This window comes from Thamnophis sirtalis, unplaced genomic scaffold, assembly GCF_051295495.1.
Source record: "Thamnophis sirtalis isolate CommonGarterSnake01/CBP01778 unplaced genomic scaffold, rThaSir2_p1.2 scaffold_3, whole genome shotgun sequence".
NCBI lineage: Eukaryota > Metazoa > Chordata > Lepidosauria > Squamata > Natricidae > Thamnophis > Thamnophis sirtalis.
In genome coordinates, this window is record NW_028261383.1 from 141,204,329 (window position 1) to 141,226,567 (window position 22,239).

General features: G+C 38.4%; 2 protein-coding genes across 2 annotated transcripts in view; one reads left to right on the plus strand and one right to left on the minus strand.

Annotated features, from left to right (window-relative positions):
• SMURF2 (SMAD specific E3 ubiquitin protein ligase 2) overlaps positions 1-14,793 on the plus strand; it is a 65,996-nt gene extending 51,203 nt beyond the window's left edge. Inside the window, exons 11-19 of the mRNA XM_087710249.1 lie at positions 651-858; positions 2,958-3,061; positions 5,151-5,265; positions 5,687-5,865; positions 6,593-6,730; positions 6,952-7,072; positions 8,090-8,291; positions 9,747-9,822; positions 10,757-14,793. Of these exons, the coding sequence (XP_087566375.1) occupies positions 651-858; positions 2,958-3,061; positions 5,151-5,265; positions 5,687-5,865; positions 6,593-6,730; positions 6,952-7,072; positions 8,090-8,291; positions 9,747-9,822; positions 10,757-10,856 (1,243 nt within the window). The 3' untranslated portion in view covers positions 10,857-14,793. The remainder of the gene's footprint in view (positions 1-650; positions 859-2,957; positions 3,062-5,150; positions 5,266-5,686; positions 5,866-6,592; positions 6,731-6,951; positions 7,073-8,089; positions 8,292-9,746; positions 9,823-10,756) is intronic.
• Positions 14,794-17,881: 3,088 nt separating this feature from the next.
• Positions 17,882-22,239, minus strand: part of CEP95 (centrosomal protein 95) — a 36,284-nt gene continuing 31,926 nt past the window's right edge. The window contains exons 18-22 of the mRNA XM_087710250.1: positions 22,010-22,084; positions 21,014-21,166; positions 18,893-19,039; positions 18,741-18,812; positions 17,882-18,255 (exon numbers count right to left, since the gene is read on the minus strand). Coding sequence (XP_087566376.1) covers positions 18,076-18,255; positions 18,741-18,812; positions 18,893-19,039; positions 21,014-21,166; positions 22,010-22,084 — 627 coding nt within the window. The 3' untranslated portion in view covers positions 17,882-18,075. The remainder of the gene's footprint in view (positions 18,256-18,740; positions 18,813-18,892; positions 19,040-21,013; positions 21,167-22,009; positions 22,085-22,239) is intronic.

Consider the following 22,239-nt stretch of genomic DNA (forward strand, 5'->3'; position numbering starts at 1 on the left):
TTAGACATTTTTTCTTAGCATAACTTTTATTCTGAAATAATGTTCTTTCTACTTAAAATGCTGCACATTTTGGCATGAGTTGTAACTATAAAAAATGTTAGAAGGACCTACCTTGAATATATCATGTTTTCATCCTTCACTGTCTGAACTTAGTTTTATAACATTTTTCTTTAATAGCTAGTGAAAATATTCAGTTTTCTGTGCCAATTGTAAAATTGCCTACATTCCTGTGGTTAAGGCAAATTCAGGTATAGTGGATACCAACTTAGCCAAACTCTCTACAAGCATTTTGGTAAATTAACTTTTCAGGAAAAGCAATTAAAATGTATGATGATATCCTCCTTTTAGATTATTTGTGTTTGGACACACCTGAAAACCTTGGAAAAATAGGGCAGTTTGAGACATGTTGAGCAATGTCCATATTGTGTTCTGATCCATTTTTTTAAATAAAGTACTTGAAATGTTCAGTATTAAAAGAAACAGGAGTATGCACTCTTCCAGGCTCCTTCAGAGAATTTTGATAGAATAACACACTGAATTTCCCCCCGCCCCAATATGTTAGCTCACGTGCATTTTATGGAAGCCTTGGAAATGAGAGCAACCGGAAGTCTTGGAATCTTGAAAGTTAAAGTCTCTCTGTTTCTTTTCAGTCGTCAAAATCAACTTAAAGATCAGCCGCAGCAGCAGCAACAAGTTGTTTCACTGTGCCAACTTTCAGACGAGGCTGAATGTCTTACTGTGCCAAGGTACAAACGAGATCTAGTACAAAAACTCAAGATTTTGAGGCAAGAGCTCTCCCAGCAGCAGCCCCAAGCTGGACACTGCCGTATAGAGGTCTCCAGGGAAGAAATTTTTGAGGTAATGTGAGAATTATACATTATTGCTGAATTAAAATAAAAGCCAGTGCCTATTATTATGGTGATCTGGGATTTTGCACTACAAATGGAGGAAAATTCTTAAGGCATTGTTAAAATGTATCTAAAACAAATGGTAGCCACACTGTGCTTTTGTAAAAGTCCAGTATAGATTAAAAATAGATTAAAAATGAGTTAAAAATATAAAAATACTTATATAGAGATTAAAAAAAAGAAAAACCTAATTTACATTTGGAAGAACTCTTTACAACTGTTGTTGCCTGTCCTCCATCTTAGCTCCTCCTCCATTTAATTATCTTAAGGCATTATTGAGTTACAATGCAAGTAGGTAGTCCTTGGCTTACAGCCATTTGTTTAGTGACCATTCAAAGTTCCATTGGCATAGAAAAAAGTGACTTATGACAGTTTCTCACACTTATGACTGTTGCAGCATCCCTGTGGTCACATGATCAAAATTCAGATGCTTGGCAACTGGTATGTATTTATGACGGTTGCAGTGTCCTGGAGTCATGTGATCACCTTTTGCGACCTTCTGACAAGCAAAGTCTTTGAGGAAGCCAGATTCACTTAACAACTGTGTTACTAATTTAACAGTTGCAGTGTTTCACTTAACAACTCTGGCAAGAAAGGTCCTAAAATGGGGTAAAACTCGCTTAGCAACTGTCTTGCTTAGCAACAGAAGTTTTCGGCTCAATTGTGGTGGTGAGTCAAGGACTACCTGTATTTTGAGATTCAGTAGGGACATGTGATTTTGTGGAGACGGCATTCTTCTGGTAAAGTCTGAAATTAATTTGATTATGTTCTCTACAGTCTTTTCCAGAATTAAGTGATTTTTCTTCAGTTGATAGGACTTACATTAGAATAAATTTGGATAAGACCAAACTACATAATTATAATAGAAGAGTATAGGTTTCCTATAAAATATAAAAGACATTTTTTTTCCCCTTAAGTAAACCAGGTACTGAACAGAACTTACTATATATACCGTGTTTCCCTGAAAATACGATAGGGTCTTACTTTCTTTTTACCTACAAAATATGGCTTGGGCTTTATTATGGGGAGAGGGTTTATTGTTTTGTGGTTGCCGGGCGGCTGCTCTCTTGCGAGCCGGCTCCCAAAGAGCCGGGCAAAGCCTCATGGGTGAATGGCCGTGTTGCACTGTCGCAGCAATGCAACACAACAGCCATGAAGTGACCATACTCACAAGCAGCCACCCGGCAAACCCCCTTTGCAGCTGGGCACAGTGCCATTCACTGACCTAGGGGTATCGCCTAAGCCACGTGAGCTCCTGTTCGCCACCGCCCGGCTCCCATGACTTGGCGTCTTCCAAATACCAGTGAATGGCGCTCTGCACGGCTGGAGAGGGGGGGTTCCACGACTGGCTGTTCCGGTCTCACTCACCCGCCTCCCAGCCTCAGGATGCATGTGCCAGCTCTCATTACGGAGCCAGGGCATCTCTGCTGCCGCCATCCCAGCCTGGCTTTTTTCGCGGCTTCCAACACGAGTCTTTCGGCAATGGCCACTCTGGGCGCACGCTCTATGGTTGTGGGCCAGCTGCAACACAGCCATTCGCCCATGAGGCTGCGCCCGGCTCTTTGGGTGCCCGCTCTCAAGAGAGCAGCCGCCTGGCAACCCCCCTTTTCAGCTGGGGACAGTGCTGCTCACCAACCTAGCGGTATCCCGAAGGCACCAAGCAACGCGATCACCTTTGCCTCCCCCCAGGTTCCCGCGGCTTGGCACCTTCAGGATACTGCTAGGTTGGTGAGTGGTGCTCTGCCTGGCCGGAGGTGTGGGGTTGGTCCAGGGGGCTTATATGCGGGGAGTGTGTGGGTTATATTTTTGCCCACCAGAAAAATGTGGCAGGGCTGTATTATGAGGACATGTTGTATTTTCGGGGAAATACGGTACTTGAATTTATAAACCTATGCAAGCAGTATCTCTGAATACTAATGGCATTTTTATCGATCTGACAATCAAGAATAAAACTTTACTAATTAAGGCAATAGTGTAAATGTTATACAGTCTAGTTCAAATTGAAAACATAGGAAGTATTTGGCTAATAGGTACCTAATGTAATTGCAGGAGTCTTATAGACAAGTCATGAAGATGAGACCGAAAGACCTATGGAAGAGATTAATGATAAAATTTCGTGGGGAAGAAGGCCTTGATTATGGAGGTGTTGCCAGGTAAATAATAAATCCATCTTAAAATACATAATACTTAAGCTTGTTTTTTTTTAAAAAAAATGGTAATAATTGAACTAACTTTGGATCCTGGTACCTTTGACAGCAGTATTGGAGGCAATGTTCTGCAATTTGTGGTAAATTTAAATGCAAAGAGGACGAAACGGTCTCCCTTCCAAGTTAGTTAGCACACTGGTAGCATTTCATGGGCCAAACCTATCATTTAATTTGACATCTTTTTAGAGTGCAATATGTATAATATAACAAGGTGTTCAGCAGCTCTTAGTTGCGTTCTAGCTCTAGATTGAAGCATTTTATGCTCATTTTTTACCTCCTTTGATAAACCTTTGCCAGGGATTGATCTTGGAAACTTACATGCTCAAAGCTTGCTTTTTACCACTCCAAATTGGGAAGTACGGCCAATAAAGAACTGACAAGAGCTAAGAGCTAAAAACAGATAAAAGTTTCAAGTCAAGCTCAAGTCCTACTCCTTTAATAAAAGAGTCCATATTAATCACAATACAACAGAAGTTTCCAATTGTATTGTTCTGGAGGTGTTTTTTTGACTTCCCAGTCTAACCTGGCAACATTTTTACAAACCTGAGTATTTCTTGGTAGTCTCTCATCCAAGTATTACTGTATTTTTCGGCATATATAAGACGCAGCATTTTGAAGAGGAAAAAAATGTTTTTGCACTCTGCAAATCTCCCAAACAGGGAGACCCTGTTTTTCGTAAAAAAAAAAAAAAAAAGGCCTGGATAGCCTTTAGGAAGTTTATAAGAGTGCTCCTGGGGGCTGGGGGGGGGGGATTGAACAAAAAAACAGCCCATTCTTTGCTCAATTCTGCCCTCCCCAGCCCCCAGGAGCTTTCTAAAAGCTTCCTAGAGGTTATGCATGGCCATTTTTGCAAAGGGGGCGGGGTTTCGGGAGGCAAAAAATGCTATATTCAGTGTATAAGATGCACCCAGATTTTCAGCCTCTTTTTTTGAGGGAAAAAGGTGTGTCTTATATTCCAAAAAATACGGTAAGTAATTGACTTTCAACTTGACTTTGTCTTTCAACTGATTTTGGCCAAGATTGTTGAAGAGCTGGTAAGTTTCTCTGTGGATATGCTTGTATCCACAGTGATTATAACAATTTTAGAGTAATTATTGCACTGAAATATTTAGAGTTATAAAATATTTAGTGTAAAATTATTTACGCTAATAAGGCTCCACCTTGTGGTAATGTTTCATAAAGCAAAGAAGCTTTGCCCAGCCTTGCCTGATTTTGCTTGAAATCATATTGTTTTAAATACTAGGTATGATCTAGTCCATTATAGGTAAATTCTGGAGTGGGAGAATGGGAGGGAAATGAAACAACAGGAAGGCAAATGACCACAGTTGCAACTATAGCCGTTCCTAGTTTCTTGAACAATGATCTCTTGTACAACTAAAGAAGTGAGAAATGGCTACCAGGGTTGGTTCTTAATCGTCTGTATTTGCACTGTGCATAGACATCAATGGGTGCTTTGTGAGCCTCTTACTCAGGAGGAGCATATTTAATCTACAGCTTTCTTTAGTAAAATGTTATCTATATTTTAAAAGTAGAATAGGGTGCTTTTAAGTAATGTTTGGCAGTTGTCTTCCAATTCAATTCATTTTGGCATAAACAAACTTATCGGCAATAAGATTAAATGAATCAGAGCCAGAAAAGTATGAAATTCTATTAATTGGTGCTGGGAGGGGGTTTCTGTTAATTACCAAGGGAAACAAATTTATTTAGCACTTCAAAATGTAAACTTTTAATGTAATAACAAGTGATAGCATATTTCAGCATATTTTAGCATGCTGAGTTGAACCATATGCCACGAAACTCTCATAATCAGAATTACATTTCCAGTGAGCAGAAGCAGTAAAAAAAATGTTTCACGGTAATTTAAATTCCTAAGATATAACTTGTATGTTTTGTGCCCTTAAATTAATATCCTGTATTTTAAATCTAAAAAAAGTAAATACTAACAGTTCTAATGTTTCATCTTTAGGTCATATCACCTTTTGCCTAAGGCTTCATTGAAAGTTGTTTTTTTGTGCAATGTTTGTGTTTTCTTCAGGGAATGGCTGTACTTGCTATCCCATGAAATGCTGAATCCATATTATGGCCTCTTCCAGTATTCCCGTGATGACATCTATACTTTACAGATAAATCCAGATTCTGCTGTTAACCCGGTTTGTCAAAATACTTTTTAAGGCTTATGCTGTATTTGACCAGCAGGTTTAAATAAATGTGAGCCATTAGATTAAAAAAAAAATAGATGGGCACAGATCTGCTAAAAAGCTTATTTTGTAAGAAATCATTAGGCTAAATATAATGACATTATATTCTGTGGTGGAACAGTGGTTATAATGCAGTACTGCAGGCTAATTCTGCTGACTGCTGGCTGATTGCAGTTTGGCAGTTCGAATCTCACCAGGCCTAAGGCTGACTCAGCCTTCCATCCTTCCGAGGTCAGTAAAATGAGGACCCAGATAGTTGGGGGCAATATGCTGGTTCCGTAGACCACTTAGAGGGGGCTGTAAAAGACTGTGAAGCTGTATTTAAGTCTTAAGACTGATTTAATCCTGATTATATATGTTCTTTCAATTCCAGGAACATTTATCCTACTTCCATTTTGTTGGTCGAATCATGGGAATGGCTGTGTTTCACGGACATTATATTGATGGGGGCTTTACGTTGCCTTTTTATAAACAGCTGCTAGGAAAGCCAATTACATTGGACGACATGGAATTAGTTGACCCAGATCTTCACAACAGTTTAGTATGGATACTGTATGTACTTATCCCTTTAAAATTATACTTTTTCTGGAATGGGGGATATACTGGTCAGTTAATTTAGTGGCTGTTTTGTTAAACTAATTTTAAATTAGGATTACTTAAATTCTTTAAAATGTCCATTCTTTGCCTCTTAAAAGTTATTTCTTTAGAGATGATCTATGGGGAAAATATATATTAAAGGATTTATTTAAAAGATGCATGTTTAACTTTTCTTTAATTCATTATTGTTCCAAAAATTCTCTCATTACTTGAATTTACTACATATGTGTGTGAATTAATGGAGGGTTAGGGTATGTAGTAAATGTGTATTTACTACATACCCTACATTTACATTATGTGTATTGACACTAGAAACACTAGAAATGAACCTACCACATGCCAGAAATTTACCATCCCTTCGCCTCTTAAACTAAAAATAGGAGAAACTGTTCAGCAATTGTAATTTAATTTTGTAGAGTTATATGGGGAGACTGATAGTTTTGGAATGTCTAATCTTTGAGTGGAAAGGTTCTTCACATTTCAGAATGTTTTAGAATTTCATTTATTCTTTTATGAGAAAAGTTTAATGAAGAAGAGTGGGGGAAATATACCACCTATTTAGATTGATATTGTAGAGAGGGATCTTTGGAAGTAAATATTTCTTATTATTTTGTTTGAGACTAAAAATGTACAGTATGCCTAGACATTTACTTTTTAGTTATTTCTCTGTGTTTTTTTTCAGGGAGAATGATATTACAGGAGTCTTAGACCATACATTTTGTGTGGAGCACAATGCATATGGTGAAATCATACAGCACGAACTTAAGCCAAATGGCAAAAGCATTCCTGTCACAGAAGAGAGTAAAAAAGAATATGTCAGGTATTTTAAAAGTTTATTTGTTAGTGGTGTTCTATCCAGAGAGAATTGTTACATGTATAAATTAATAAAGTGCATTTGCATCTAAATGTTTTATATTCATTTATTTTACAATATTTTTATTGCCTTTCCCTTGCGTCTCAGAACAGTTATTTCGGGTGACAGAATCTGTACTTTGTAGACAGAAAAATGTTTTACAGTGATAATTATGTTTTTTTTAACAGGTTGTATGTAAACTGGCGATTTTTAAGAGGAATTGAAGCTCAGTTCTTGGCTCTGCAGAAGGGTTTTAATGAAGTAATTCCACAGCATCTGCTGAAGACATTTGATGAGAAGGAACTAGAGGTTAGTATGTTAATTATCAATGTTTTTCTTCTATATGGGATGTGTGTGTGAGAGAGGGTGGGTGAGAACACACCCTCTCTTTCTGATCATTCACTGCAAAAATCATGCAGACACATAGATGTGTCAGATAAACACAAGAGAGGCGCAAAGTTGTGCTTTGTAAATGTGGCGACTAATTGGAGATGAAGATGAGCAGTTCAAATTGTCACATGAGATGTTTGTAGAAGTCCTGTCTTCCCCATTGTTAACCAGATTTACTGCGTATGAAAAGATGGAGAAGTCTGTAACATTCTCCCCTTTATGAGCTTCATCATTCTAGTTCTGTTCTGTTCTGCTAGACTAGACTGCTTTTTCTCCTCACTCCAAAAACAGAAGTTCCAGATCTGCCTCTTGCTATAGAAGCTGGGCAGTTGGAAAAAGAACATTCCTACCAACTCCAAACTCCTCTGGCTAGAATAAAATGTATTGATTTTTATTTAAATTTAAATGAAATAACATCAGATTGAATGTTTGTTTTTGCCCATCTTACTTTGGAGTATGGTCCTCAGCAGGGCCCTCAAAAGTATGTGAGACCTTCAGTCTGGAAAACATCATAGGTTACTGAGCTTACTGAACAGTTAAGGGCTCTAAGCAACTTCTAAATCAAGTCACACATTTCATAAAAAAAGAATTTTGATCACTGGTTCCTACATAATGTCCCATATATTCTATTTCTTGGTACAGTTGATCTACTTATGAGACTGGTCAAATATAGAAAATATGTGCTTTTTGTTTGTTTTAGGATGCCTGCTTGCCAAGCAATTCCGTTGATTGCTAAAATTGGACCACTTCAGGTGTTGTTGTTTTTTGAGGGGGGGTTGCTTTCAGTCATCCAATCTAAAACTGATTATCATTTCATAATGGACGTAAGGCACTTACTATTAAAAGTTAAACAGTTCCCTGTCCCTGAGGTCCAGTAGCTTCTGATTTTACATGTAGTTCATGTCTATTGATCTTTGCATGTGCAATTCTCAACAGCTCATCATTTGTGGCCTTGGGAAAATAGATGTTAACGACTGGAAGGCCAACACAAGGTTAAAACATTGCACCCCAGATAGCAACATTGTCAAGTGGTTCTGGAAAGCTGTGGAGCTCTTTGATGAAGAGAGGAGGGCTCGATTACTTCAGTTTGTGACCGGTTCATCCAGAGTGCCTCTTCAGGGTTTCAAAGCATTACAAGGTAAAAACAGTCATCTCTATACCTCTCTCTTTCGAGTTCACTGCCACAAATATTATCCTTTCCAAAGTAGTCATTTCATATCATGTACTGCAAAACAGATTTTTTTGATTAAATACCTAAACTGAAACGCGTTGCACCTGGGTACAGGTTTAATCGTATTTGAAGGGGCCATGGCTACTTAAGCCCTATTCTTTTCATTACGTAAACCTGCATGCAATCCAATTTAATTTAATTTATTAATTTGCTTCATCCATTCATCCAAATATTGGCATTATTCTTTGCCTCTAGTTTGATCATAGTTGTCTAAGTAGCAATTCCCATTATTTTGCAGAGTGTCAAACTCGCATCTCAGATTTTCTTTACTTTCATAGGCAGAGTGGGAATCATATCCTGCATGCTGTGGCACACACAGCATGTAACTTGAATTTTATAAGCATTTGGGTGCTAGTTACTAGTTCATGAAGGACATACCTTTAGACACAGTGTATGCCAGTGGTGGGTTGCTCTTACATTTGCTACTGGTATGCTGCTCGTGGTCCGTTCGTGCACGCGCGCCTGATGTGCGCTGTGTACGCATGCGCACTCCACTGCCCCTGCGACACCCAGCTGCTTGTGGGAGGTTGTGCAGACACTGCACGCTATGTGCGCGTGCGCAATTGGCCTGGTTGCCTTAAAAACAGGTAAGGAATGTGGGTGGGTGGGCCAAACAAGCCACTCAACTGGTACGGTGGGCGCGCCTCTTGACTACTACTGGTACAGCCGTACCAGGCCATACTGGCTGGAACCCACCACTGGTGTATGCGTTATGCATCTGGAGTTGTTTTTACACATTAATTGAAATGTAACTTTGATTTGCATAATTAGTGCTAGACCAAGTGTACAGTGTAAAATCGTAGATCAACCTTAATGGAGTATATTTGGGGAAGAAATAACTTGCTCAATAAGATATACTGTGCACATCTATATCTTACATTGATGCGTGCTTGCTTACATGCACGCCTTTCCTTGTACAGCATAACAGTGATTGCTTCCTTGGCCTATAGCATGTTCTTTGATTAATGCTGTGTAATACAGGCAATCCTCAACTTACAACCATTTATTTAGTGACCATTCAGAGTTGCAAAGCTACTGAAAAAAATGAAGTATGACAATTTTTCACTCTACCGTTGCAGCATCCCCATGGTCATGTGATCAAGATTCGGATGCTTGGCAACTGGCATGTATTTATGACACTTGCACTTCCCAGGGTCATGTGATCCCCATTTGTAACCTTCCCATTTAACTCATGGACAAGCAAAATCAATGGAGGAGGAAGATGGATTCATTTAATGACCATGATATTCGGGGGAAAACTCACTTAACTGCCTTACTTAGCAATGGAAATTTTGGTCTCAATTGTGGTCGTAAGTTAAGGTCTGCCTATATTGAACTGTATTATCTTTGATGCAATTCCAGGTGCTGCTGGCCCAAGACTGTTTACCATTCACCAGATTGATGCCAGCACAAATAATCTGCCAAAAGCTCATACTTGGTAAGTGAGGAGCTATTCTCTGTTAGCCTTTTTCTTTATTGAAGTTATCCAACTAATTAGAAATATGGTTGTTATTGATGCTTCAGCTCCAACAACATGATTCAGCTAGTTCAATATATGTGCCCCTTACAGAAACCATCCATAAAAAGGATTCAGCATTGGTTTTTCTGGAAACATTGTGATATAAAATGAAAGAGTATCCATGTTTATATGTTGCATGCATGCTTTTTCAGTTCTATCAATTAACAATTTGATAAAAATCTCAAAAATCAGGGAAAAATGGACAGCACAGTCAGTTGAGACAGTCAATTCATGCTAATATTTTCCCATTACTATTAGTTGTTCTTTGTGCTGAGAGTTTCCTAACTACAGGTAGTCTTTGACTTACAAGTTCATTTAGTGACCGTTCGAAGTTACAACGGCACTGAAAAAAAATGATTTACGACCATTTGTTACATGACCATTGTAGCATCCTCATGGTCGCGTGATTTACATTTGGATGCTTGACAACTGACTCACATGTATGACGATTGCAGTGTCCCAGAGTCATCTGATCCCCTTTTGCGACTTTCTGACAAGCAAAGTCAATGGGGAAGCCAGATTCATTTAACAACTGTGTTACTAATTTAACAACTGCAATGATTCACTTAACAAATGTGGGGCAAAAGTCACTTAACACCATAAATTTTGGGCTCAATTGTGGTCGTAGGACCATTGAGGACTACCCACTCTGTGTTGTTCCAATATCTGTCTTCTGCTAGTTGGATCTAGTTCCTATCCCATAGGAAAGCCCTTGGGGGAAACTGTGTTCTTATAACAATAACACACCATTAAAATATGCAACTCCCCTTCATTACTCAGGATTAGTGGTATTGCTTATTTGAGTCACCAACATGATAAGTTGAAATGCTTCTTCTTTGTTGTTTCCTTGCAGCTTCAATCGGATAGACATTCCTCCTTACGAAAGCTATGAGAAGCTCTATGAAAAGCTGCTAACCGCCATTGAAGAAACATGTGGGTTTGCCGTGGAATGATCATTTGCAGACCTGCATGGAACTGAATTTATACTCCAAGCAGAAAATCCTTTCCTCAGCCATGATACAATAAATGCTTGAAATATAGGAAACTCCTCCCCCACTTTTCTTTTTTCTTTTCCCCTACCAGAGGACAATATGAGGGAAAGGACCATTTTTGGAATTCTTCATTCAAGAAAATGTTCTGTGGCTCCTGCCAAGGAATAATTCAGCTGCTATTAAAAACTAGTATCTTGAACAAGCAGAATGCTGACTTTTCCTTCATTTCAACAGTTAAGCAGTATTCTCTTTGAAAGACGACTACTATTTTTGTAAAAGGTGATCTGATCCGTTTGCTTACCCGATTTCTACTATCAGAGGTCCAAGGGGACAGCTCTTGGTACATGCCACATTCCAGCTGACTTATATAAATGTGATTCTGAATAGCACCTGTACTTGCTATTTTTTTAAATAAAGTATTTTGATTATTCCAACTTTTGCATAAAATTGGCTAAAGGAATCACAAACCTTTTAAAGTAAGGCCACTTCACAGTATCAACTGTATTTTCTTATACAGTGCAATGATTTTATTCTGTGTTATGGGTTCAATTTCAGTGGTCCTGTGTCAGGATTTTTATATTTCTCAAGCATGATTTATAAGGTTTGGATCTTCAATCAGATTTCTCTAGCAGAATCTTACCTGAATTAAATTGCACTGCATTTGGTACAGTACTTTGTGGTAAATGTGGAAAGCCCTTTTTTAAAATGTAGGCATTCAGCATTTTTTAAATGAGCATTTTTGTAAAAAGTCAATACTTGAGGCGTTTTTTTTAAAAAAATTGCTTTCCATTTTAAATGGAACTGCTGCATTTTTTTAGACTCCTAAAAATATAAGGATGATATCATTAGCCTTCATAAATCATCAGTTGATTGTTCAAAACACTCTGTGGATGTCAAATCAACCAAAGCTTTTATGTTCAGATACAACCAGCCTGCACTGTATATTAGTTGTTGCTCAATAATCTGATCCAGATAAAATTGCCTTTACTTTGAACTGCTTGTAGTCAATGAGTTTGTGGTAGTGACAAATAAAGGAACAACACCTCCCCCCCCCCCACACAATATAGTTGATTCAGCGATGAAATACTGATGTGGTATAATGTGCTCCGTTAAGCAGCTGGCTCAGATACATAGAAGTTGCCTTTGTTTTAATGCAAGCATGTATGGAATGCTTAAAAAACAAAAGGCATCTTCTAATACTGGTGATTTATATTCAGATTTGAACACAGTCCTTAATTGTTAAGATGCGCGTTTGTTGAAGGTGGCTCATATATTGAAGCTTTCCGTGCAATTCCATGTGGCTGCTAAGACAAGAACAACAGCTGGTATAAAAATTGCTGAATGTCATAATCAGTATGTTTATCGTTAATGCTAATATTTTCCATGCGTCCTACTTAACCTATGTGGCAGATTAAAGTAGAGCTTGCATGTGTTGAACTAGCCCTCATTCAGCAATGCTGCAAACTTAAAAAGTTCAGCTGCTTACCTTTCCACAGTCAAGGGACAGTAAACAATGCAATGCATGCTCTAAGAACTAATTGTAAGCCACCACTTTTTATTATTACTATTATTATTATTATTATACTGATAATCAAGAGTGCCAATTACACTTCGAAAACTGCGTAGCTTTGCTGGTCGATCTTTAAGAAAATGTTTTAAAAGAAGGTGAAGGAAAGGCAAGAAGGGCAAAGCATGTTCACTCACTATATGTAGTGTTTCATTTCTGACTTGGTCCAAGTGCTGATCCTGGAGTCTAGCGGGTTTGTATGGCAATTGCCAGTTCCATCAGGCGCACATTGCATTTCGAGGATAAAGTGTAGTTTTCATTTGACTGTTTGTTCTTGAAATAATTTCATGGTACCTTTGTTGATGCAAAAAGGCAGAAATATTGGAATAAGAAGCAATTGCACAAATTAGACAATTGTAGTCTAGGAGTTGGTGATGATAGATGGTCTATTTATGATTCATAGTTGAACAGAAATAATAAAGTTTCTGGTAGATTAGATTACTGTTTATGGTCTCTGCAGCATTACAGTTATTCAAAGCCTGCTACTGAGGCATGTGTGGCAGCTTAGTTCCAGAGTAGAGAGTTGGTCGCCCTTCAGAAGTTTTGGATTTTACCTTCTAGCGATTCTGGTCAGCACCATCAGTAATAGGTTGTGAAGGTTTGCTACAAAATATCTGTCGAGCACCAGTTTATCCGCTCCCAATAAAATAAATTTGAAGCTGATAAGGAACAAGCCCTTATTCCCAGTTAGGATATCTTCTTTTGTGCCTGTCTGAAGTTATTTTTTTTTTTCTTCAGATCATCTCTGGGATAATCTCTGCCTTTTTCAGCTGATCTTTCAGGTTTCAGGAATAGCGTCGATTTATTTTCTAAAAGTTGAATGAAGAACTTATGGAGCCTTGGTTTTCATACACCATTGAGCACCTCTGAAGGTGGATTCCTGCCTTTTATAATTGACCATTCAGGTCTTTTCTTTTGTATGTACACGAACTCCTCGGGAGCTTCTTGGAGAAGTAGATTGTATCTAAAACCCACTTTGTTTCTTGCTCCATAAGGAAAAGCTACCTGTTCTTCCTTTTCTGCAGACTTACCATTAGATTGGCAGTAATAGCCTTGTCTTGTCTTGTTTAAGATGCCTCTATTTTGAATAGGATAAAACCTAGCAATCTTAAGAGTGGAAATTGAGAGCTGAAAAAAATTGTCAACGGTGAAGACAATGGGGTGTTAAGTTTGGGAAAAGGCAAATCCAACCTGGTCTAATTCCTAAACTTACCTTTTTGAACAGTGACTGCATTGTTGCCCTATTTTAAATGGTGTTCAGAGAACCTTCTGTTACAGCACTAGTCTAATTCTCTATGTATTAGGCAAAATTAAACTATGCCTGCATCTTGCTTGAACCAACACTAAGCAGACGAATGCAAATAAAATTCTCAGGTCTTCTGAGTGCCTTTTTATCTGCATAAAAACCATTAAAAGCTTTAAAGCACACAACTTACCGGAAGCTCTTCTCAACCCATCCGTTGCAGATGTATAGCCAATGCCTCTTTTCCCCAGTGCTAAATAGGATGCTGGACCTTTGGATTTTTACCCTAGGTTTAAATGTGAATATTTATTTCCAGTGCACCACTTTTTCCCATAGGATTTCTTCATCAATTCTGAACGTGGATTGAATAGTTGAGAGATGCCACCTCACATTTCCATGTTTTCTTTTCAGGAATGAATGTGTTAAAATGAACAGTGACAATTTGCTAGGATTCTGTGATTAAGTACTCAGACGCATTTTCAAGTTTAATTCCTAGGTGTAAAGTTTGGTAATGGTGCTTTGTACAGTATGTATTCTATTTTTTGCACATAGATTCAGTTTCTCTAAACTGATTTTTATTTTTACCAAATGTTTGTGTTTGTACTAGAGTCCAGAGCACACAGATTTTTTTTTTAATTCTTCAACACCATATCGTTAAACCTGTGGTGCAGTTAAACTGGCTGCATTAATGGAAGGAACTTGTGCTTTTATAATCACATTTGTAATGTAGCATGACATCACTGCTACAGACTTTGAACTGCACTATATAGTTAACAGGTTCAATTTCTAGTTAAGGCATACTGTTTATTTAGAAGATTTCTCACTCTGCCAAATCCTAAACGTTTTGTCCTACTAAAACAAACCTATATTTGGTATATTTCCTTCTGCCACAAACTGACACATTTTTCAGTTCCATTTCTGTTGTATTTATTACAGAATGTGTTTAGCATTGATATTGTATTTTCACAAAGCTGTTACATGAGCTTTACAATACATCTGTATAAAACATTTTGAGTATGTACCCATGCAGAAATTGAGCAATAAAATTGAATGCTGTTTGCACTGTCACAGCATCAAAGGTTTTAAAAGTTGTTTTTTTTATTTTTAAATAAATTAACAGTGATCTTACGAGTGTTAAGAAATCACAGAAGTCCTGCAGAAAATGAGCAATAAAATAATGCTGTTTAAAAATTGTTTTTCTTTTTAAATAAAATAACAGTTGATTTTCTTAGAGAAGTTTTAAGAAGTCACAGAAATCCTGGATAGGAATATGGCTAACCTTGTAGGCATCATTCCACTGTCCATTGGCTGATGATGACTTTGAATTTCTATGTTAAATATTTACATTTGTAATATTTTTTTTAAAGGGGAGAATATAGTCTCTAAATTTTCCACTGCGTTCCTGTTTTTGTTGTCACTTTTTTTAATACACTGGTGAGATCAAATTCAGTTTGCAGAAACTAAGATAGAAGGAGAAAGGGGAGGTTTTTTCTCACTATATTCCTAGACACAATATGTATGTTCAAAGCCTGGCAACAGATTTCCCTTTCAAGATTTTTCTTTCTACATGTCTTGGCATTGTATAACTCAGAAATATTACACAAAATATTAGCTATTTGTACTATTCAAATTGCTGTGTCCAGCACAACAGTAAAAGTATGGAAGAACAATTATAATCACTTTGCCCTAATCTTCATGATCAGTTCTTTCCAAATATGCTAGTTGAGATGTTAAAATAGCAATACTTTATATGACGAATATACCCTGAAATATTTCATTTTTTTTTCCAAATAAAAAAAGCTTTAGATTTTCAGCAGCAAAAGTTACCGGTGCCCCTTCTTTTGCAAATACAAGGAATTTTGATTGTACATTTGGCCTTGATATAGCAAAATGTATTTATTTGATTTATAAGATCACCCAATCTAGCACTGATTCTGGATAATGTATAAATTAAACTCAAATGCAATACTTTAAAATAAGAACCATAATACACCTAACCATGAGGAAAAAAACCACACACTTGCCAAACTATACAATACACACTAAATGGGCACCCCACCAGTCTATCCCAGAGATCAAAGTTCAGCGATTGTGGGGGGGGAAAGGCTTCAAGAATTGGATGGTTTGAACTTCTGGGGAGATGCGATTCAAGAGAACAGGTGCTGTGGCAGAGATGGGACACTTTCTGGGTTCCATCAGATGGCACTGGTTAATAAATGGATAGCACTCAAAACATGCCAGCTCTGTCACATGATGGGAGAGCAGCCTCAGCCACTCCCTAGGCTAGAGTTTTCAGGTGATAACTGGCATCTTGAATTGCAACCATTTCACTGGCAATGGTTAGCAGATGGGACTATAACTGCTCATGCTACTGCATTCTGGATTAACTGTAGCTTCCACATGGACTTCAAATACAGCATTACGTAGACTTAATGGAAAACTCAGAAGAAAACAAAATGGTGCAATTAGAGCATCAGATAGGCTGATATTTTGCTGACCACAGCTGCCGCCTTCTTATCAAGCAGGAGCTATGCACCTAAGAGTGCACTTAGACTTATATATCACTTCACAATGTTTTACAGCCTTCTCTAAGTGGTTTACAGAGTCAGCAGATTGCCCCCAACAATCTGGGTCCTCGTTTTATCGACCTTGGAAGGCTGAGTCAACCTTGAGAGTGATCCTCAATTGGGCACCAGTTGTATAGGGAAGTATAACCCGATACATAAAGATGGAGAACCTCCAGTACCAGCATAACGGTGAAGCCATAGCCACTTGGTCTTGCCAGTGTTAAACTGAAGCCTGTTCCTCCTCATCCAGATCCGAATAGATTTTAGGCACAAATAACAAGGCATCTATAGCTATACAAATTGGGATGAACACCTGTTGGAAGGTGTGGGAGTAGGAATGGATTTCCAGAGGAAAAAGTGCAGGCAACAGGACCCAGCAACACTACTCAGGTGACCCTGAGGCCATAGGTAAACCTCCAAGTGCTTCAACGTCCCTCTAAAAGGATGCAAATTACCAACTGTCTGCAAGGAATGCCAATCCTTCCATTCCCCACTATCCTATCAGAGTCGAAGAAGCTTCTTGGATGAGAAGCAAAACATCTTCGAAAGAAAAAACGGAAAAGTCCAGTTGCCTCCTGAAAAATCATCTTTGGGACAACCTTGACCTGGATGATTGAGAATCTCTACAGACTTTCAACAAGGTATCTGGTTGAGTATTATCAGAATACTGCTACTACTTGACTCCAGATCAATGCATGTCCTCAACCAGTGGTTTTTTGTAGCTGCCCTACAGGCAAGGTGAGTGTCAAGCCTTGCGGTACTCCACAAACCAGTGAATTTGAGTTAGACCTCTCCACACCAGTCAACATTGACTGGAATTTGCCAGAGAAAGAAGTTGAACAAGCTAAGTGTTTCTACTGGAGAACTTCTCCAAACCCAACTCTTACAGCTGGCCTACTTTTAATTTCATTATATAGACATTTATCTCCAATGGATAGGAAAAGGTAGGTTAAAAGTTTTTTCTCACATTTTCTGCCTAAGAAAGATGCAGCCATATAAAAGCATAGCTCTGCAGGGAAGAGCTTTTCCCAACAATTCCATTAGGTAACTAATATTTATAACATATCTCCATTATCTATTACGACCTGGAGAAATAAAGATAAAGAGTCCCTGGAGATACTTCCTCTAATTAAGTGTGTGATACAATACTCATAAAATGTTATATAGTAGAAAAATTATCCAACAAGCAATTAACTCTGTGTTTCAGTAGAAAACCAAATGGAAGGACGAAACAACAGGATTGACATACAAGACATGGTTAGGGAATACCTCTGTACATTGAATGACTTGATTGCATATTACAGTGCTGTTGGTCTAGCTAATATTTTATATGTAATTAAGAATATTTGGTAAATTAGACAAGGGCCAGATGATATGAGAAGAGCAAAAAATATTCCAATCTTGGAAATGGAGCGGGGGGGGGGGGACGGGACGGGATGGTGGGACAGCCAAATATGACCAGTAAGGCAGTTTGACAGCGAACCTGGGAAGATTCCAGTGCCATAACCTACAATTTGTTTGTTTTTTTAAACTAGCTGTATCTGTGATAGAAATTTACAGGAGCAAAATAAAAAATTGCCCATAGAAGTGACACTCAGAGATAGTGAATTTTGATTATAAGGAAGCTAATCTTTATTGACAAAGTCTTTAAAACCATTTGCTTTGAAAATATCAGTGCAATATTTTCATAACATCAACTTAATCTTGGTCTTGGGGCAGGAGACTAAACTGCTAATTTTATAGTTTTGATTTCGGTCTCCTTGGAAAAAAGCCACATAAATATGATACAAGCGTGCCAGGCCTTTAAAGAAACAGATAGTTCTTGCTGCATTGAAAAGAAGCCACCAAGAGTCTGGATTTCAGTCGATCAGCTTCTAGTTCTCGGAAAAACAAATCATCATCATCATGTGTGATCATGTCCTGCAGCTCTTTAATCTCTTTCTCCAGCTTGGATCTCAGTTCGCGTTTCACTTTACCTAATGTCTGAAAAGAAACCATCAGGATTATGTTGAGCCATCTGTCAAATCATTTATAGTTCTAAAACTTCACAGGAAAAGTATGCATAGTTCTCAGCTTGAGCAAAATGCTTCAAAAAGAGGTTGGGCCATTTATTATACTTTTAAATATAATTAAATCTATATAATGATTTCACTCTTTGTCATATTAAGAGCATTTAGCAATAGCACTTAGACTTATCTAATGCTTCACAGTGCTTTACCGCCCTCTATAAGCAGTTTACAGAGTCAGCATGTTGCCCCCGCAATTTGGGTCCTCATTTTACTGACCTCGGAAGGATGGAAGGCTGAGTCAACCTTGAGCTGGTCAGGATCAAACTGCTGGCAAGTGGGAAGAATCAGTCTGCAATACTGCATTCTAATCACTGCGCCACCATGGTTCTTGTGTACAAATTCAACTGCAACACTTGGGAGTCATCTTCAAAGTACTGAGGAAAGAATGTGAAGACTTACCTGGACATGTGCTCGCTCTCTTGTTTGAATTTCTCGACGTTCTTCTGAAACAGCTTCGGCCAACATTGCAAACTAAAAGAAAGTGGAAGAAAAATTAATAATGGACTGCAAGATATTAAGCACTATCTTTACGATATTAGGAGCAAGCCTACCTGATCTTTGTAATAGTTTTCCATGGATTGTAGCTCATTTTGATACTGCTTCTTTTGTTCAGCACGTTTATCCTTGGCATATGACCTCAACTCAAGAAATCTTTGTTTCTGAATTTCCAAGGCTTCTTCAAACAGTTGTTTAAATATCTACCAAAATGACATTTCATTAACAAGCATAAGAACAGCTCTGTTTAAAAAATAATAATTTCAAGGGCACATAACTATCTTTAGACACAGGTCCCAAGTCCAACTTTGTCACACAGTTATATATAGTGTGTAATCTTAATTCCCTTTTGACAATTCTGATGATCAGTTTTGTCTCAATAAGTGCTATCCAGCCATCCAATTCCTTATTCTAATGTTATCAAATTATCCTTGAGCAGAAATGGAAAACTCACTGAGAGTTGTAACACTTATTATAAAAGCTTGAAGATTAGGAACTTCGTAATATAAAGCAGTGTTTCTCAACCTTGGCAACTTGAAGATGTCCGGACTTCAACTCCCAGAATTCCCCAGCCAGCATTCGCTGGCTGGGGTATTCTGGGAGTTGAAGTCCGGACATCTTCAAATTGCCAAGGTTGAAAAACACTGATATAAAGTATGCTAGAAGATCAAAATTTTTATTCTATGCCCTTGTGATGCAAAGGATGTAACAATTGGGACTGTAGAATTGTGTAACGAAGTTAGCAAGAGGGAGAAGCATTAGCCTGAGGTGTTCTCCATAAATAATCTACTCTTCATCAACCTGAATTACAATTAATCAAATCAATTCACTGATCAATTCCTTTCAACTAGTTAATTCACTATATTAATTCATAGTGAATTATGCACTATGTTATCTGTATTTTACTGAACTCCCAGTACAGGTAGTCCTCGATTTACGACCACAATGGAGTCCAAAATTTCTGTTGCTAAGCAAGACAAGTGTTAAGTTAGTTTTGTGATCTTTCTTGCCACCGTTGTTAAATGAATCACTGAAGTTGTTTCATTAGTAACACGGTTGATAAGTGAATCTGGCTTCCTCATTGACCATGCATATCAGAAGGTCACAAAAGGTGATTACATGACCTTGGGATACTGCAACCATCACAAATACCTGCCAGTTGCCAAGTGTTCAAATTTTGATCATGTGATTGGGAGGAAAGATTGGGTGACAAATGATCATAAGTCCTTTTTTTCCTACCTGTAAATAACCTTTGAGGCAACAATAGCATAGGAAATGCAATTTTGATTTTAAAAAGTAGATAAGTTGGCTCCTATTTTTAAGTTCACTTACTAAAACTACGCTCTGACCGGGGTGAAAAGTTACCGGTTTGCACCAGTTCCCGGGAACCGGTAGCAAAAATTTCCAGGGTTTCAGAGAACCGGTAACAAAAAAACAACAAAAAAGCTTCCCACACTTCACAGCTGAGCTACTCCATCCTCAGTTGTTGTTTTTTTTACTTTTTAAAGCCTTTTTTCCCTGCCAGTTTGCCTGAAAAGAGAGAGAGAGAGAGGGAGAGAAGGAGAAAGGGAGGGAGGAAAGGAGAAAGATAAAGAAAGGAAAAGAAAAGAGGGAGAGGAAGGAAGGAAGGACCACAAGTCTGGCTGGCACTAGATGCAGCTTCAGAGGATGCTTTGAATCAGTACAGCAATACAGAGGGCTGGAAGGGACCTCAGCGGTCATCTCATCTAGTCTAACCCCCTGCTCCCTAGCAAAATGGACCACTAAATTGGCCACACCCACCCAGTCACATGACCTGGTCATGCTAACCCAGTCACATGACCACATGGCCATGCCCACCAAGTCACACCCAGCAAGCCATGCCCACAGAACCAGCGACAAAAAAATTAGATTTCACCACTGCCTCTGACATTTATGGTACATTGTTCTCACCACAAAAGTGAGAGGATGTAAGCCTCTCTACTTCTCATGATGAAGAAATAGTATGAGGCAGCTATAACATCTAAGCACCTTCCAAATTCATCATACTAGGTGATGACACTCAACCACCTAATGTGGGCATTCCTAATTTGCTGCTGAAATGGGGTTTCCTGGATTCACAATTGCAATCACACTATGCTGAAAACATTGCAAATTAACCCAAATTCTCTCAATCTGCAGTGAGATCCCTAACTTACCCTTTCCTCCCGTGTTCTGGTCCTCATCATCTTGGCACGCAGCTGAACTCTGTAATCTTGATAGTATTTTTTGGCTCGGGCAATCTGCTGGCGTCTCTCCCTCACTTTATTCTGTGTACATTTCTGTCTCTCAATGCGCTGCCTAAACTCTTGCTGAAAAACAAACCCAAAGAGGAAACGCTATTAAGATTCCCCAAAGACCAAGGAGGGAAGCCGCCCCTGTTTTTCTGCAAATATTTAAGCAATGCTCTGAGGGCATGATGCTTCTCCCCTTTCCTATGGTGTGCAGCTTTGGTTGGAAAAGTGGCAGTGCTCCAGCCTGTAAGGTTTCTGGTTGGCATGAAAGCAGGTGCTGGAATTTGTCAAAGCTCCAGACTTGTTGGGGAATGATTCCTAGGACTGAGACCCTACAAGGCCCCGATGCCCTGCTTTCAGCTTGGAGTCTTAAATGTTCCACTATGTATGGCAAAGGATTACTTTCTACTAGCTGAAGTTTTCCACAATGGATTGTTCAGTTTTAGTCACAATTGTGAGTTCTGGTAACGCAATGTTTAGAATGCAGTAATGCAGGCTAACTCTGCCCCCAGCCAGGAGTTCAATCCTGACCGGCTCAAGAGTGACTCAGCCTTCCATCTTTCCAAGGTTGGTAAAATGAAGACCCTGCTTGTTGGGAGCAATATGCTGACTCTGTAAACTGCTTAGAGAGGGGCCGTAAAGCACTGTGAAGCGGTATATAAATCTAAGTGCTATTGCCAATTATATAGTGGAAAGTTGCATGCCACTGAAGAGATATCTTTATTTTCATAGTTCTATATTTTTATAGCGACCAAATAATGTTCTAATATATTGTTAGAAGGAATTCAGTTTTGATGAACTATAGATTTTATATGATTATACTGTTCTATTCTTGGACTTCTATTTTCTCCTCCAATGCCTTGCCAACAAATACATTTAAAAATTAAATTATCATCAATACATTAGTTTGTTTCCATATACCAATCTCCTGCTGTGAGCCTGCTCTCTCTTTAGAAGATCCACAAGTAGATTGTGCTTCTTCAGTGTTTCCAGTACCTGAAAGAAGTTCACACATTTCATTCATGTGGCACTGATGATATTACCTCCTGGGTAATGAAATGGTTGCAAGAAAACAATCAAGCTCAGAGAGCACCGAGGACCCCACAGATCTTTTAAATCATTATTTTTCATTCACTTATCAAGCATATTAA